Raw genomic sequence first — 16,586 nt, 5'->3', positions numbered from 1 at the left:
GCATACGAGAGTAGCCTTGTGCAGGCAAAGTTTTTTACTGCTGGAATAGAGAAGTTTCTGTTTTATTAGCTTAAATTGGCATATTAACTTATTTTCTAGAGTAGCTTTATATTCCTAGTTACGATACTTAGTTTAACTTAAATAGAGATTTTAAGAGATGGATAATTTTATATAAGAGATAGATAATTCTTATATATCAAATTATTTTCTATAAGTAGCTTATAGATCTAGTCAGGATCCTTAGTTTATTCTGAATTGGGACAGCGAGATTTGGAAGTTAATTAATACTTAAGTGTCTGTAGATTTACCGTTCGTAACTTGCCGCCATTGTTATACGATACACAGTTATATCCCGAACTAGATAGCGTAAGCTTAGTTTAGCATAGTATAGTATATAATATAATATTGTCAATCAATCAGTAAAATCTATTAATCTTGTTAAACTTCATTGTCAATTAAATTGTACTTTTTAACTAAATACGTGTAATGACTTAGATTACAAATTTAACAATTAATTAATACATAATTTAGTGACAAATGGGCCTGGAGTACTGGGGTCCATAGTTTAATAATTTTCAAATAGATATTTACAGTATACCCAGTATAAAATAAAATATAAGTACAAATTCAGTAGCTTTCGGAACACGTGTCCCTTTATCAACTGACAAATTTGAATACATTACAAGCAAAGTGTGACACGTTACTCATGCGTCACACGTGTTCCGAAAGCTACTGAATTTGTACTTATATTTTATTTTATACTGGGTATACTGTAAATATCTATTTGAAAATTATTAATACATAATTTGATATGGAAGTTATATAAATGGAACTCATAGATAATACTTGATACTGAAAAATATATATAGCATTATAACTGTGTTGGGATACAAGTTTAGGGTTATAATTTTGTACTGAAATTAAATCGAAATCATGACTCAGACCAGAGCAGCAAAGCAAAAGGCTCAAGCTAATGGGAGTGCTGTGCTTCAGGGGAGAACTGAGGGGGGCAGTTGCCCTCTGAATCACAGCCTTTTAAAATGCACTGCTTGCATGATGTTTGTGGAGAAATTGGGTACGGGACATGATATTGCTCTGGGGTGTGTGCGTGATGTAAGGAAATCAGGCGACAACTCAGCGTTATGGGCCTACATGAGAACTTGAAGGATCTAAATTGAGGGGCCCATCAAGCTCTCAGCTGCCCACATCAACTCCAGAGCTTGCACTTGGTCATCACGCAACACAGCGGCAACCCCCAAGGCAGAATGTGCTGGTCCCACATGAACTAGTAGTTGTTGGTGACTCTATTGTCAGGAAAACGGGGAACATTCTTTGTGAAAAGGATAGGTGGAAGAGGACCAGGGTATGTCTGCCAGGGGCAAAGGTTGATGACGTAGGACGGATATCATCTTTTAAGGGCACAAAAGGTGATATAGTTGTACACGTTGGCACGAATGATATTAAGAGTAGGAGACCGGCAGAATTACTTAACAAGTACAGGTCACTGTTGAAAAAAAGCCGTGAATTAGGGTTGAATTTGAAAGTGTCTGCAATTCTGCCCAGACACGATAGGAGGGAATATACAGGGTGTTTCAGTTAAACGTTTCAGAACTTCTAAGAGGGGTAGGGTACATCCTGACAACTCGAAATCATATAGCAATGTGGGGTCGGAAATGCTTTCCTGAAGCGGTGTTGTACACAGAAGCACCATAAAGAAAAGAGACCGTAAGTGAGAAATCGTTTTAATAATACATGAAAAGAAGCAAAAGGTACATGGATTAAAGTAAGTGTTCGAAGTTTCTTCCACGGGCTACAATGCACGCCTCACATCTCCGACGCATGGACATCCGAACATTCTGGAATACTCCAGGCGAATTTCGAATTTCTTCGGCAGCTACTGCGATTCTTGCAACCAGCTCCTCAGCATTGTCAACAGGGGTGTCATAAATTAGCGATTTCATATGACCCCAGAAATAAAAATCAAGACATGATAGGTCGGGTGACCGAGCAGACCAACGCACGGGACCACCACGTCCGATCCACTGTTGACCAAATGTGACATCCAGGTAGTTACGAACATCTCCGCTATAATGGGCAGGGGCTCCATCGTGTTGGAACCACATTGTCTGTTGCGTCGATGCAGAAATCTGTTCATCTCTCAAAAGTTGTGGCAATACTCGCTGCAGAAAGATCAAGTAGATAGGTCCGGTTAGACGACACGGTAACAGGTAAGGTCCGATGAGGTGATCTCCCATAATACCGGCCCATACATTGACCGAAAATCGAATCTGTGCTGCACGACGTCGTATTGCATGCGGGTTCTCGACCGCCCAGATATGGTCGTTATGCGTGTTGAAAATTCCTTCCCTTGTGAAGGATGCCTCATCGGAAAACAACACTTCAGCAGGAAAAAGGGAATTTGTAGCACATTTTCCAAGGTACCACTGTGCGAAAGCAATACGAGGTGCATAATCCTCCGGTTGCTGTGTCTGGACACGCTGCACGTGAAACGGATGCATGTCTTGTTCTCGGAGAATCCTCCAGACGCTGCAATGGGAAACCCCGACTGCTTTTGCTAGACTTCGTGTACTCGTTCTTGGATTCCCCTGTACATGCAGCAGCACATTCTGTTCGACGGCTGGAGTCCGTGCTTTTCTTACCCTGTCCCTGTCAGCTCTTTCAAATGAACCTCTCTCAGCTAACCTCTGGTGCAGTCTTGCAAAGAAATTATGACTGGGAATACGCCTCGTCGGATATCGTTCCGCGTACAAACGCTGTGCGGCTGGCCCACTACAATTTGCAGCCCCGTACGCCAAATGCATATCGGCTAACTCTGCGTTCGTGTAATCATCCATCCTACTAACTTGGCGTTCTTGTTCAAGAAATTCGAAATTCGCCTGGAGTATTCCAGAATGTTCGGATGTCCATGCGTCGGAGATGTGAGGCGTGCATTGTAGCCCGTGGAAGAAACTTCGAACACTTACTTTAATCCATGTACCTTTTGCTTCTTTTCATGTATTATTAAAACGATTTCTCACTTACGGTCTCTTTTCTTTATGGTGCTTCTGTGTACAACACCGCTTCAGGAAAGCATTTCCGACCCCACATTGCTATATGATTTCGAGTTGTCAGGATGTACCCTACCCCTCTTAGAAGTTCTGAAACGTTTAACTGAAACACCCTGTATGATGAGAGCCTTGTCAATCAATTCGGCCCTGGAAAGATTGTGCAAGACTCAAGGGGTAGAATTTTTTTCAGCATGGTCTGTACTTGTTAACAGGAGAGATTGCCTCTACAGGGATGGGATACACATAAATAGAAAGGGTGCAAGAATATTTGCTGATGCTATCGAGGCAGTGTTAGGTGGGTCGGAAAACTGCTAGCTTGGGGAGATACAAGGACTAATAGATTAACGGTAGTCACTGGCAGAGGTGAAAGTGATTCTTGCACTGCTTATATTGGATTGAGCAGCAGCCTAGAAAAAAAAGATGCAGGATATTTCAAAGACTGCTGGAAGTCATTCCGGTACAAGTAAACACATGGGTTGTGTTAGGATAGCTAAGAATAGGAACAGTTGCGTGTACACCAATGGTAGGAGTTTGGTAAATGAATTTGTGGTATTTCTCAAAACATCAAAGGCAGATATTGTTGGGATATCAGAGACGTGGTGTCACACAGATATAAGGAATGCAGAACTGGAATTTGGGGAGTAAGTACACTGTGTACAGAGAGGATAGGAAGGGAGGAGGGGTTATGCTATTAGTTAAGAAACACAAAATCCAAGGAAGTGAAGCCAGTCAACATCTCTGGACAGTGCAGTGTTGAGTCAGTTTGGTGTGACATAAGCACCGGGAGATCAAAATTGAGAGTAGGAGCATGCTGTAGGCCTAATGACTCTGAGTATAATAAGAAACTGTACAGGGAAATAGTGGGCCAGTAAATCAGAGAGTATTATAATGGGGAATTTTAATTTCTCAGATATTGATTGGAATTTGTGGGTAGTCACACACACTAGCAAGACTTTTGTGGATATATTGGATGATTGTTTTCTACATCAGCATGTTCGGGAGGCAACTAGAGGGAGTAATACTCTTTATCTGATTATCAGTAGTGATTCTTCATGCATTAAGAATCTGCAGATAAAGGAACCACTAAGTGGGATTTGAGTAAATCCCACTTCAGTGTGCTGAAGTGGGATTTACTCAAAAAGGTAACTACCATCAGGAGTAAAGGGAAGGGTTTTTGTTTTCGTAAAGGTGACTATGATGGTCTGAGACAGTATTTAAATTCTATAGAGAGGGACCAACTGATGATGTTGCCAACAGCAAATTCAAAATGGGAAGCATTCAAAGAACTTATCTAGGAAGCTACTAGGCTTTACATACCAACTAAGAAATATTGTTCAAGGTTTAGGCCTAAATGGATGTCAGATGGACTAATGAGACATATGGCAGAGAAGAAAAATGCATGGGATACGTATAAATTAATGGGTGACATGGAAGCTTATGATAGATATAAGCTGGTCTGTAACCAAGTCACAAAGGAGATTAGGCAGGCAAAGGCAGATTATGAGAAATCCTTGGCAAAGGATGCAAAGAAAAACAGAAAAGAGTTCTTTACCTATGTAAACTCTAGAAGGAAAGGGATGAATCAGATTGGTCCACTGGATATTGATGGTTCAACAGTTGAGAATCCTACTCAGGTGGCTAAAAAACTAAACAAGTATTTTGCATCTACATTCACACATGAGGAGTTATTCAGGAAGGGGAATGCCAGAGGTGAGATAAACTCTGCCAGTTAGCTAGATGGTTTTTTAATAACTGAGAGGAAAGTGGAGGAGAAATTATTGAGGATAAACATAAAAAAGGCACCTGGGGTGGATGGGATCTATCCAGTTATATTAAAGGAGGAAGCAAAGGAAGTAAGCAAACCCTTAGCCATAATTATGAGAGCTTCTTTGGACTCAGGGGAGGTACCCATAGACTGAAGATGTGCAAATTTGACCCCAATTCACAAAGGAGGATCAAAGGCTGACATGTAATTATAGACCTGTGAGTTTAACTTCTGTTCCAGGAAAATTAATGGAGGCACTGGTTAAAGAAGCACTGCAGAATCATCTAGACAAGACTTCAGTTATAGCTTGGAAAGAGCATGGTTTTCTTAGGGGAAAGTCTTGCCTGCCAATTTGATTGGATACTAGGATGCAGTCACAAAAGAACTGGATGCAGGGAATAACTCTGATATTATATATTTGGATCTTAGAAAGGCTTTTGATACTGTTGCACATGGAAGACTGCTGCACAGATTGGAGCAGTGTGGCATTGCTGCTATGGATAAAGGGATGGTTAAGGGGGGAAAAGAGAGAGTGGTAATCAATGGACACTGCTCATCATGGACTAATGTTATTAGTGGAGTCCCGCAGGGTTCAGTCCATTATTTTTTTCTGTATTTATAAATGATATTGATGATGGTATATCAAGTTTAATGTCCAAGTTTGCAGATGATACAAAGGTTGGCAGGGTTGTTAAGGACACTACTGATGCTATGCTGCTGCAACAGGATTTGGAAAGGTTGAGCAGATGGGCTGAGAGGTGGGAAATGAAGTTTAATACTGACAAATGTAAAGTACTACATATGGGGAAACAGCAACCCTAGAGCAACGTATCAAATTTGCGGTACTACCCCGACAGTGGTAGAGAATGAAAAGGACCTGGGGGTAATTGTGCAGGCATATATGAAATTCTCTGAACAGTGCAGACGGGCTTCAAGAGTAGCTCATGGTGTCTTATCAATGATGTACAGGAATTTTTCTGGCAGGGATAAGGAGGTGATTATTGCCTTGTATAAGGCAATGGTCAGGCCAAACCTTGAGTATGTATACAGGTCTGAAGGCCTCATTTCAAGAAGGATGTAGAGCTGCTGGAACGAGTATAGAGAATGGCAACAAGATTAGTGAATGGAACAAAGGGTTGCTCTTATGAAGAAAGGATTAAGTTTTGCAAATTATAGTGTCTAGAGACTAGGCACCAGCAAGGTGATTTGATAGAGGTGTATAAAGCCTTGAATGGTTTGAGCATGCTCAATGCCGATGGGATTCTTCCTCTTGCTCAGAATAATCACCTGAGAAGGCATAAATTCAGATTGAGGAAAGACAGATGTAAGATAGATGTGTGGAAATTTGCCTTTAGCCAGTGGGTGGTTGGTTGGTGGAACAGACTTCCATCCCTTGTTGTGGAAGTTGATGGCCTAAATAAATTTAAGGTTCAGCTGGACAGGTATTTTGAACAAACGGAGGGTTGAAATGGAAGTGGTTTTTTCTTTTTTTGGCTGATGCTGCATAATCTTGCTTTCTTGCATCATATGCTTCTACTAATGCTAACTACCTTTCATGTAACTTACGTTATTGAATATATCCTGTGAAATGGTTCTCTCAACACCTTTAAGTTGTAACATAAATTTAAGAAATTTAATGAAACCTACTTAATGATTATGAAAAATCTTTCTACTCTAATCCCTTTCCAGAGGCAATTACTCATGAGCAACCCAAGTACAACACATGCACACAGAATTACACTGTAATGTTTGTAGCATGCAGCCTTTTTTTTTTTTTTACTTATCAGCAATAATATATGCATTATAAAAATAAAATTTAATTTTGTTAATAGTTTTAGAATTTAAAAAAAAGCCCTAGTGGTTATTTGAAGGGGAAAGGAGATCCACACCCCTACTTTTAGAAGCACTTATTGTATGACCAGTTCTCTCAACTTTAATCATTATTATTCTAAACATACAGATGATATCCATAAGAGGAGAACCTTGAAGTTCACTGCTTTGACATTCCCTGATTAGCTTCTGCATTGTCATCGTCAGCTGTTTTCAAGCTACTGCAGGATGATGGCCTGTCCAGAAACTTTCTAGTTCCTACTGTTTTGTGCAATGGCCATCCATTTACTACCCATGAACTTGTGAATTTCATCTGTCCATCTGTTGTTGTCTTCCAGGTTTTCTTTTAGCTCCTCATGGGTACCATATATAATTCATTCCATTCTTTGCTGTGTAGTTTTCAGCTGTTCTTCCATTCTTTTGGTGAGTGCCCAAGTTTTACTTTCATAATTTATGGTGAGGGTATACTCTGGTTCATTATTTTATGTTTCAGACAAGTTGGGCTATTACTCCTCAGTATGTGACTATATTTCCTGAATATTATCCATCTGAAATTTATTTATCTCTTGATTTCCAGCCATTTATCATTATTAAAACTGACTTGTCCCCGATAGGTAGATGAATCCACATTTTCAATTACTGCTCCTTCAATGATTATATCCCTTTCTGTGGCATACTTGTACATCATTACTTTTGTTTTAGCCATATTCATCTTTAGTCCAAAATCCTTACTAACTCCGCATAACTGATAAAGATTTTCCTCTATTTCTTTGGGATTGTGGCTTATGATCACAATGTAATCTGCAAATCTTAAATGGTTTTGGTACTCTCCATTCAAATTGACTCTTTTCTGCTACCAGTCCAATCTTCTGAAAATTTCTTCAAGGGCAGCAATAAACAACTTCTGAGATATTGTCTTGTCAAATCCTTTTCTCAATTTTAAATTTGCTATTGTCTGTTTAGCCTAATAAAGGAGGTTGCATTCTCATATTTTCTTCAAAATCATAATGTATGGGGTGTCTATGCTTTGTCCTTCCAGTGTGCCTGAAATATTTCCTATTCTGTATGGGGTCAAATGCCTTTTCAAAATCCACAAATTCCAGGCATAATGGTGTTTTCTATTAATTTGCTTTCTCCATTAACTGCGATATTACTTGACGGTGATCCATAGTTGAGAATCCAGTCGTAAAGCCAGCTTGCTCTTTCGGTTGCAGCATGTTCTGCATCTGGTAATGGATTTCAAGGCAATTTATTATTAGTTTTTATAATTGCAGTCATGGTGAATGAAACAAATGCATATATATTTTGTGTGTGTTAAAAATAACTGTAAAAATGTTTAATAGTAAAAATAAAGAAAGAAAGAAAGATGACTGCAAACATGCATAAGCAATATCTAGCAGCATGTCACATAATATATAGAGGCAATATGAAAAAAAAAAGAAAAGAAAATTAGTAAAGAAAACTAAGTCAGAAGGAGAATAGAAGGAATAAGTATCTAAACATTTTGGAAAATATTAAGTAAATACAGCCAAAGTTATAAGCCAATAAATAATAAATTGACTGGCACCATCTGACCATGCCAAGGCCAAAAAAGTGTGAAATATTACTAATATGGTATAATAAACCAACCAAAATAGAAAAAAAAGATAAGACAAACAAAGCAAGGAACAAAAAATACACAACTGTTGCATCCAGTCTCGTAGAGAGCCCTCTGGATACAACAGCTGTCAACATTATTCCAGTTTGAACATAATGCAAATTACCGCAACAGACAGTGGCATTCACCGAAATGCCAGCCTGCCAAAGCACAATAAAGTAACATCACTTATAGGGCCTAATGCAGTAAAAACAAAAGCTTAAGCACTCACTACTAAAAACCAGACTGCTGCCAAAAAGAAGGAAATTAAGTTGATAACAAAATAAACAGATTATAGAGGGTGGTATGATCAGTACGCTGCTGTGGTACTATGAACATCAACGGTCTCTGTTTCATTACCACAGGAATGCAGAGCCTTCACTGCAGAACTCTTATGCCATTAAAATGGGTTTGACCTTACTTGTTAATGATTTCACTCCGAAGACTATAATCTATACAGACTGAGTGCAGTGACAGCTCTCCATGGCAATTCTTGCTCTCCATATCCATTTAAAAATCAAATAAGAACTCAAATATCCGAACTTCATAACAATAGAGACTGTCACTTTTTGTTGGATTCCAGAGCACCTAGAATACCAGGAAATGAGCATGCAGATAAAGCAGCAAGAAATCCCACTGACAACAACCTGATCCAGATTGGTTACACAGACTATAAACCAATCGTATGCCAAATATGCAATGAAAAATGGAAAGAAAATTGGCATAACCAGTTAAATAAGTTATGAAATATAAAACAGGATCCACAGCTATGGAAATCTAGCTTCTGCTCAACCCACCTTGCACATGTATATTTATTGCAAGGAAATAATCCCCCACTATGCTTGCACTGTGATTCACCACTAACTATAAAACATTCTTATAGAGTTCACGTATTATCAGTTTGCCAGATCCACATCATTCTGATCCTTATGACTTAAACGAGTCTCTTCAACTTAGACATTATTGGGGACAACTCCAATTTATCTGAGTTTTTCCACTACCTAAAACAGATTAATATATTTATGCTCGTCTAAACTCTTTTTATTAATCTATACAGTGTAGCTGAATAAGCAATATCCAACAACACGTTGCATAATATATAGAGGCAATATGGGAGGGGAATGAAAAGGAGCAAAGAAACAAACAAATAAAAACAAGTAGAAATGGTGTGTGTATGTGGGTGGCATTGTTTAGTTTCAAACTGTTTAAGCTAATCAACAGAAGGGGGAAAAATCAGTGAGAAATTTTTAAAAATAATACTGATGGTGTTTAAAAATAGGGGTTTGCAAGACCTCACCTCTGCCAGGGTGAATCAGAAATTTATCACATGCTAGCTGATGGGTTAAAAGCAAAATCAGCAGATGGACATACAGCCATAGCTACTGTAAGGTTGTCACAAAAAAACCTAGATGTAAATAATAGTTTTGACATCATTTTCTTAGATTTTAGTAAAGCTTTTGATACAGTCCCCAGTGGATGATTGTATAAATTGGAGCAGTGTGGCATTATGAGCAAGTTATTCCTATGTGTAAAGGGATGATTAAGCAGTAGTGGATGGCGTAGTTCAAAGTGGCCATTACTCTTCATAGACTAATTTATAAGTGTGGTCACACAGGGTTTAGTGCCGAGTCCCTTGCTGTTTCTATTTATTAATATTGTTGAAGTATTTCAAGGGTAATATCCAAATTTAAGAACTTGAATCTAACTGTTTTTCCTTGTAAGTGGAAAAACTTTTTTTGTTTATATGACTTACTATGGTTAGCGATATCCTGAAAAAGGGCTCTGAGGTTGGGCAAATTCATATTTTAGCAATAAATTATAATGTACATAATGGGCAAATTAATATTAGCAATTTATAATGTACATAATTTAATATAATAGCAGATTTTGTAAATATTTATTTTAATTTGTAAATATTTTATTTACAGTAAAATACTTATATTTTCATGGTTGGTGTGAGTCTGTTTATTGCTAAAATACTATGGTTAGCTTCAACAAATATCTAGCTGGAAAAATTGGGAAATTCTTAATTTCTTCATAGACTATTTTTTTTTCTCATTAAACATTCATAGATCTCAGTTAATCACAGAAAAATATATTCAGATATCTCACAATTAATATCAGTTTAAAATATTTAATACAAAATTGTCTGCTAAAATGATATAAAATATAATGGTTGAGAATATAAGTGAGAAGTAAACTGCCTGTGATATGTAAATTCCAAAACCCCAAAATTTCAACACGTTATGAAATTTATTACATTTCACTTATTATTTATTACAGGTTGTTACTTTATGGTACAGAGCCCCAGAAATTCTTCTAGGAACACGGTTTTATTCAACTCCTGTAGATATATGGAGTATTGGATGTATTTTTGCTGAAATGGTAAGAAAGTCTGTTGTATTCTTCAGTACTTTTTATTGACTTATTTATAGCAACAACATTTATGTATATAAGCAGTCAGTACTCTCAGCATTATTACATTTATAGTTGAACATTACTCATTCTAGTAATGTTCAACAACTGTGGATTGAGCAAAATTGGTAGTGCTGATGGTCTCCTTATGTTCATGGATGCAGTTTTGCAGCAACAAAGCAGTAATCAAAATCACTTTCCATAAGCACAGGGATGGAAGTTTTCACATTAATAATGTGATTACAACTTTCTGCTAGTAAGTTGTACGCATTTAATATACTAGGCCCAATGCTAACCTCTCAAAGCTCATTTGGTGATGGAGCAGGAACTCCTCTCAGTCACCTTCCTGAAAAAGTCACTCCCACAACTCAACTGTGTTCAACACAGAGCCCTTATCTCACTCCAAGATCATCATGATAGTTGTCCTTCCTGTGGACAAGGGTTGCCACACTGTCCCTTAGACAAGGCTGATATATTCAGAAGGACCTGTTGCTTTTGCAAGATAGTTTATGAACTTGTGCATGATCCTCTCCTTCTGCAGGTATTCAAATTAATGAAGGTGGAATCCATAGTTAATCAACTTGTATATTCCTGGTTTTTAGATAGTATGAATCAGAGCTGTAATACTCAATACGTTCTATGTTGATATTAATATTTGTAAAATAATAAGAGGAGTTTACCTCAATATAGTATGTAGAACACTTCCATATGATACTCTCCAGAAATTAAAATGGAAAAAATTAAAAATCGACAACTTACCAGTACATTAGAGTAAAATATAAATAATTAAAAACCAATTGAACACAATTTAAAACAATTAAAAATCAATTTAATGCAATTAAAAAGAATCTAACGAAAATATTCAAAACTATTTTCCTTCCTATATCATACAGAAGTGTTCTGCCTACTATATTGAGGTAAACTCTTAATATTTTACAAATATTCCTGGTTTTTACAAAATAAGATTAATAGTGCTACATTAGTGACTTCGTGTGTCAGGCTGCCAACTTTCTCAATTTTATGGATTACCTGAGATTCCTAAACCGGGTGTTCTGCTGCATCCTATTGTCATGGCACCCTGACATGTGAACTTTCTAAAAAACTGTCAACACCTCTTGTAGTCAATACGTGTTATACTGTGAATAGTGGTGTTTAATTTTTCCAGGTTATTAGAGACTTTAATATTTCTGAAAGCGGTCTTGGTTTCATTTGATGTAATTTCCCTGTTTACTTCTCTTCCTTTCCAACAAGTGTGTTGAGTGTTTTTGATGGCTCCTTGATAGGAATACTACATTGAAGGAAAGGACCTCTCTTTCTGTAGAGGATATTTGCACTGCATTGAATTTGTGTCTGACTTGAGCCACGATTGTGTTAAATTATGCTTTATACCATTAAGTACAGGGTACAGTTATGGGTGCCCCTGTTAGTTCTGTTCATAGCCAACACCGTTAATATTTTTCAAAGTTGGCTGCTCCAATCTGGCTCTGGCAGCACTATATTAAAGATATATTTGCAGTAATTTCCCAGGGTATGGGACCAACAATTCTGTTTTCTTAAGTCCTTTTTTTCTCTCACATCCAGTTTACTATGCAGTTAGAAACAGGCAATGGTCTTCATTACGTGGCATGTAATCATTTGTCATGTACCTTGAAACTTCTGTTTTTAGGAACCCCATTTGTGTGTGTGAGCCAGTTTACTAACATTGGATCTGTGCACACCTTGGGCATTTATGGAGTTACCACCCATGCTTTGTTTAGTTATGTTTCCCATTCTAGTTCCATAGATCAGAGGTGCTGAGGTTGTTAAGAGTAAGGGTGGATTTAATGAGATGTGGATACCCTTTCCATGTTCTCGATAGACTTGAGCTACAAGCTTGAGATACTGCCTTGCAACAGCATTCTCCCTCATGACGCTAATTTGTTGTCTACTGCCTACACCCCTATCGTCTGGGTGTTTCTAAGTGCCTTGCCAGGATGTAAGCTACATATTAAATGTGTACAACTTGCTTGCAGGAAGTTGTAGTCACATATTACCAACAAGAACTCCCTATGCTTATGTGAAGTGGTTCTGTTTTCTGCAGTTTGGTGAATTCAGCAGAATGCTGGAAGACTGCATCCATGAGCGTGAGGGGGGGGCTTTCAGCGCTGTCAATTTTGCTCAATCCACGATTGCTGAACATTACTGGAATGAACATAATAAGCCTGAACCTCCCGCATTAACATTATTGACTTCTCACATTTTTTGAGGCACTCCATATTGTTATTGTGGGCTCTTAATTTTAACTGCAGCTGAGGTACATGCACTGTCCTATTATGGAGTACACCATCCTGCAACTTGACGAGCACTGGTGCACTCAGAATATTGTTGCCAGTGCAATATTCTGAGTGCACTGAATCATTTCACATCATTTTTCATCAATGAGAGCCTGATTAGTTATTTTTATTTATTTATTTTTGTGTTTGCGGGAGCATTATTATGTTCTTGTTCCTCTAGCACATGACAATTTCACTATTTATGCTGCATTGTGTCATGCACTATTTGGTTGACAAAGAGGCACACCACCTTGAAAGTTACCATTTTTTTTTTTTTATTTTAATTGATTTTACCTTTTCTTATATTTTGTGATTTTAATCTATTTTATTGTTTATATAAAATATGTTTATATATATTTTTATTTATATACTATATTTTACTTATTTTTCTTCATTTTTTTTTCATAAAGTTCAGTTGGTCATCAAAAGTAACTTGATTTTTGTATGTTCTCTGATATAAAAGGCATTTTGTGTAATATAACAGTTATTTTCTGGTTTGCGTTAAGTTCTCTAAAAGAACGTTTGAGATTGAAATATCTACAACTGCTAACTCTTCGGATTTTTATCAGAATCTGTCTTTTTACTTGATTTCACTATTTTCTGCCTCACCATCATAGTATAGTTGGTGACAAAGAGTTTGCCTTTTTGCAAAAACTATCTTTTCACAAAAAATTAAAATAAATAACAAATAAAACTACATTAAAATTGGATTTTTTTTTTTTTAATCTTGCAAATTTCTGCTTATTTTCATTAATGAATTGGCCATCAGGTGTGCTGTGGTAGTCTACACTGCAAAAGAGAAATGTGCCACAATAATGTGGATCACTTTTTTTTTTTTTTTTTTTGTTAGGAGCATTAGCAACTAAGGCCATATTGCTCTGGGGATATGTGGTGGTTATTCCCTGACCTTTCCGCATCCTCCGTATTTGATGGTCACGGGCTTGAACCCCAGTCTAATCAAGAAGAGTGTGCTACGCACTGCTGCTCCTGCCCACCTGGCTACGGAGGCACCAATGTGGATCACTGTATTGTAATATTTTGTTAGACTTTGTCATGCAAAGCTAATTAACAATGTCTTTCAGTAAGATGCTAAAGAAATATGACATAATTTCAGAAAACATACGCAGTATTTTCCACATATTATAAATTTGAACAAGGTAACACATTTGCCTTGTGTACCATATGTTGATGTGATATTTCACTTTCAAGTGGCACACATTTGCAAACAAATAAGCTTGACTATGCAGTGCACAGAAAGTAATGCAAAAATAGATGTTGCATTTCATAGTGATGATAATGTTGTATGCACCAAATGTTTATTTGCATCTTTTTGTCATAGAAAATCCAAGTTGTCAAACAGTCCTCCTGCGTTTTAATTATCATGAAGCATGTTGTTGAAAAATGTTTCTTGATAGCAATATAGCAAAAACAAAAAAATAAATAAAATACATCATTGTTAGTGAAATTACATGGATAGAGTAAGAAGATGTAATGATGACTTTGAAAAATGAGCCCTTTTTGATTGTTACAGATGGCAGTAATCAGAGTGATTCTAAGTTATTCTCCATTATGCCGACCTATGGTAATAATAAAATCATCAAACTGAAAGTAGCTTTCACTTAGTGCCAGCACTGGAAATGACTCTACAGGGGGCACATTGATAACCTTTTCTGAACAACCTGAATGCATGTGGGAATGCAATTTGATTTCATAAAAATCAGTTAATGTTTTATGAAGTCAAAAACACTGTTATACCATGTTGAGAAGATAGTTGCAGATTGAAACTAGCAATAAGGGTGAGGTGCCAACTGGTGCCTGCATACAAGTGAATATTAAAATTAAATAAGAATTAGAGGGGAGAAAAAGAACGTCAGAAGCCTGGACTTACCTAGGGAAACAAAGTTTCCAGCTTAATGCAACTGCTCCCAGAAACAAGCTCAGAAAATCCCTACTCCAACAGACCCATGGCCAAATGTTGACCTAATTAGAGAAGAAAATTTTAAAATGAAGGTAAGTGAGAAAGTTTAGGGTAACCACAGTGATCACTTTTTCAAGAGGCATTGGTACTGTGGAATTCCAAAATACTGTTGTTTCTGTCAGCTTTTTAACTGCAAAAGAACCACAGGTGTTCCTATGCAGGCAATCAAGACAAACATGACAACAGAAAATAAGCCTTAAATATAGTTATCCAATGAAGAAAACAACTCAAACAAAATAAAAATTAATGTTCATTCCCGAATTGAAGCCAGAACAAAGTGAAAATCTGCAGGCTAAAGACAAATTTCCGCACATTTATTCTACAACTGTCTTTCCTCAGTTTGAATTTATGTCCCCTCAGGTGATTAATCTGGGCAAGAGGAAGAATCTCATCAGCATTGAGCTTGCTCAGTCAAAACTATTCAAGGCTTTATACACCTCAATCAGATCACCTCACAGGAGCCTAGTGCCCAGATGCTGCAATTTGCAGAACTTAAGCCTTTCTTCATAAGACAAACTTTGTTCCATTCACCAATCTCGTTACCCTTCTCTGTACTCATTCCAGCAGCTCTACATCCTTCCTAAAATGAGACCTCCAGATCTGTATACAGTACTCAAGGTGTGGCCTGACCATTGCCTTATATAAGGGGATAACCACCCTCCTTATCCTTGCTAGAAAAATTCCTGTATATCATTCACAAGACATGATCCACTATTCTTGCAGACCGTTTGCACTGCTCAGAAAACTTCATATCTGACTGCACAATTACCCCATCTGCTCAACTTTTCTAGATCCTGTTGCGGTAGAATACTGTCATTAACAACCCTGCCAACCTTAGTGTCATCTGCAAACTTGGATATTAAGGCTGATATACCATCATCAGTATCCTTAATAAATACAGAAAACAATGGGCCAACACCGAACCCTGAGGGAATCCACTAATAACATTAGTCCATGAATGACAGCATCCATTGATTGCCACTATGTCTTCTCCCACTCAACCATCCTTTATCCATAGCAGCAATTTGTCCTTAATGTCATACTGCTACAATTTGTACAGTAGTTTACCATGTGCAACAGTATCCAAAGCTTTAAAAAAATCAAGTACAGTAGAACGTCAGTTATCTGGAATAATTTGAAAGCCTGATTTTTTTTTTTTTTTTTTTTTTTTTTTTTTTTTATATTAATGGTAATATGGTAAGCTCCGGTTATAGTGATCATGTGTGCAAATTGAATTTTGATTATAATAAGTGAAAGATCGAGTTTACTACCCATTGATAACAGACTGTACAAACAAAAAGCCCAATAAACTGAAAACTGCAAATTGTTTTATGGTTGTGATCTCTAGAATTCTATGTGACCTTCAGAAATGTGCTTTAGAAAAAATATCAGAGGTTAATGGATTTTCGTGGAAACCATGAGTGAATTTCAGATTAGTTTAGTTCCAGATTCGGGAAGAATAATATTGGCTTGAAACTGCGATTTATTATTTTTATAATTTTTTTACGGTGAAATGTGAATGAAAAGAAAATGCTTAGTTTTAACATTGCAACAAAAAACGGAAATTATTAATAGAATTAGA

General features: G+C 37.0%; 1 protein-coding gene and 1 long non-coding RNA gene across 2 annotated transcripts in view; one reads left to right on the top strand and one right to left on the bottom strand.

Annotated features, from left to right (window-relative positions):
* The window catches only part of LOC150084494 (uncharacterized), a 205,115-nt gene that overhangs the window by 108,006 nt on the left and 80,523 nt on the right, over positions 1-16,586 (bottom strand). The gene's annotated exons all lie outside the window — the stretch shown is intronic.
* LOC150084495 (cyclin-dependent kinase 2-like) overlaps positions 1-16,586 on the top strand; it is a 75,451-nt gene that overhangs the window by 25,248 nt on the left and 33,617 nt on the right. Inside the window, exon 6 of the mRNA XM_090375245.1 lies at positions 10,583-10,684. Within this exon, the coding sequence (XP_090231371.1) occupies positions 10,583-10,684 (102 nt within the window). The remainder of the gene's footprint in view (positions 1-10,582; positions 10,685-16,586) is intronic.

Source organism: Mastigoproctus giganteus, chromosome 6 (genome assembly GCF_048544385.1).
Source record: "Mastigoproctus giganteus isolate SK-2022 chromosome 6, ASM4854438v1, whole genome shotgun sequence".
Lineage (NCBI taxonomy): Eukaryota > Metazoa > Arthropoda > Arachnida > Uropygi > Thelyphonidae > Mastigoproctus > Mastigoproctus giganteus.
The sequence above is the reverse complement of the archived record's forward strand: the minus strand, read 5'-3'. Positions and strand labels throughout refer to the sequence as shown.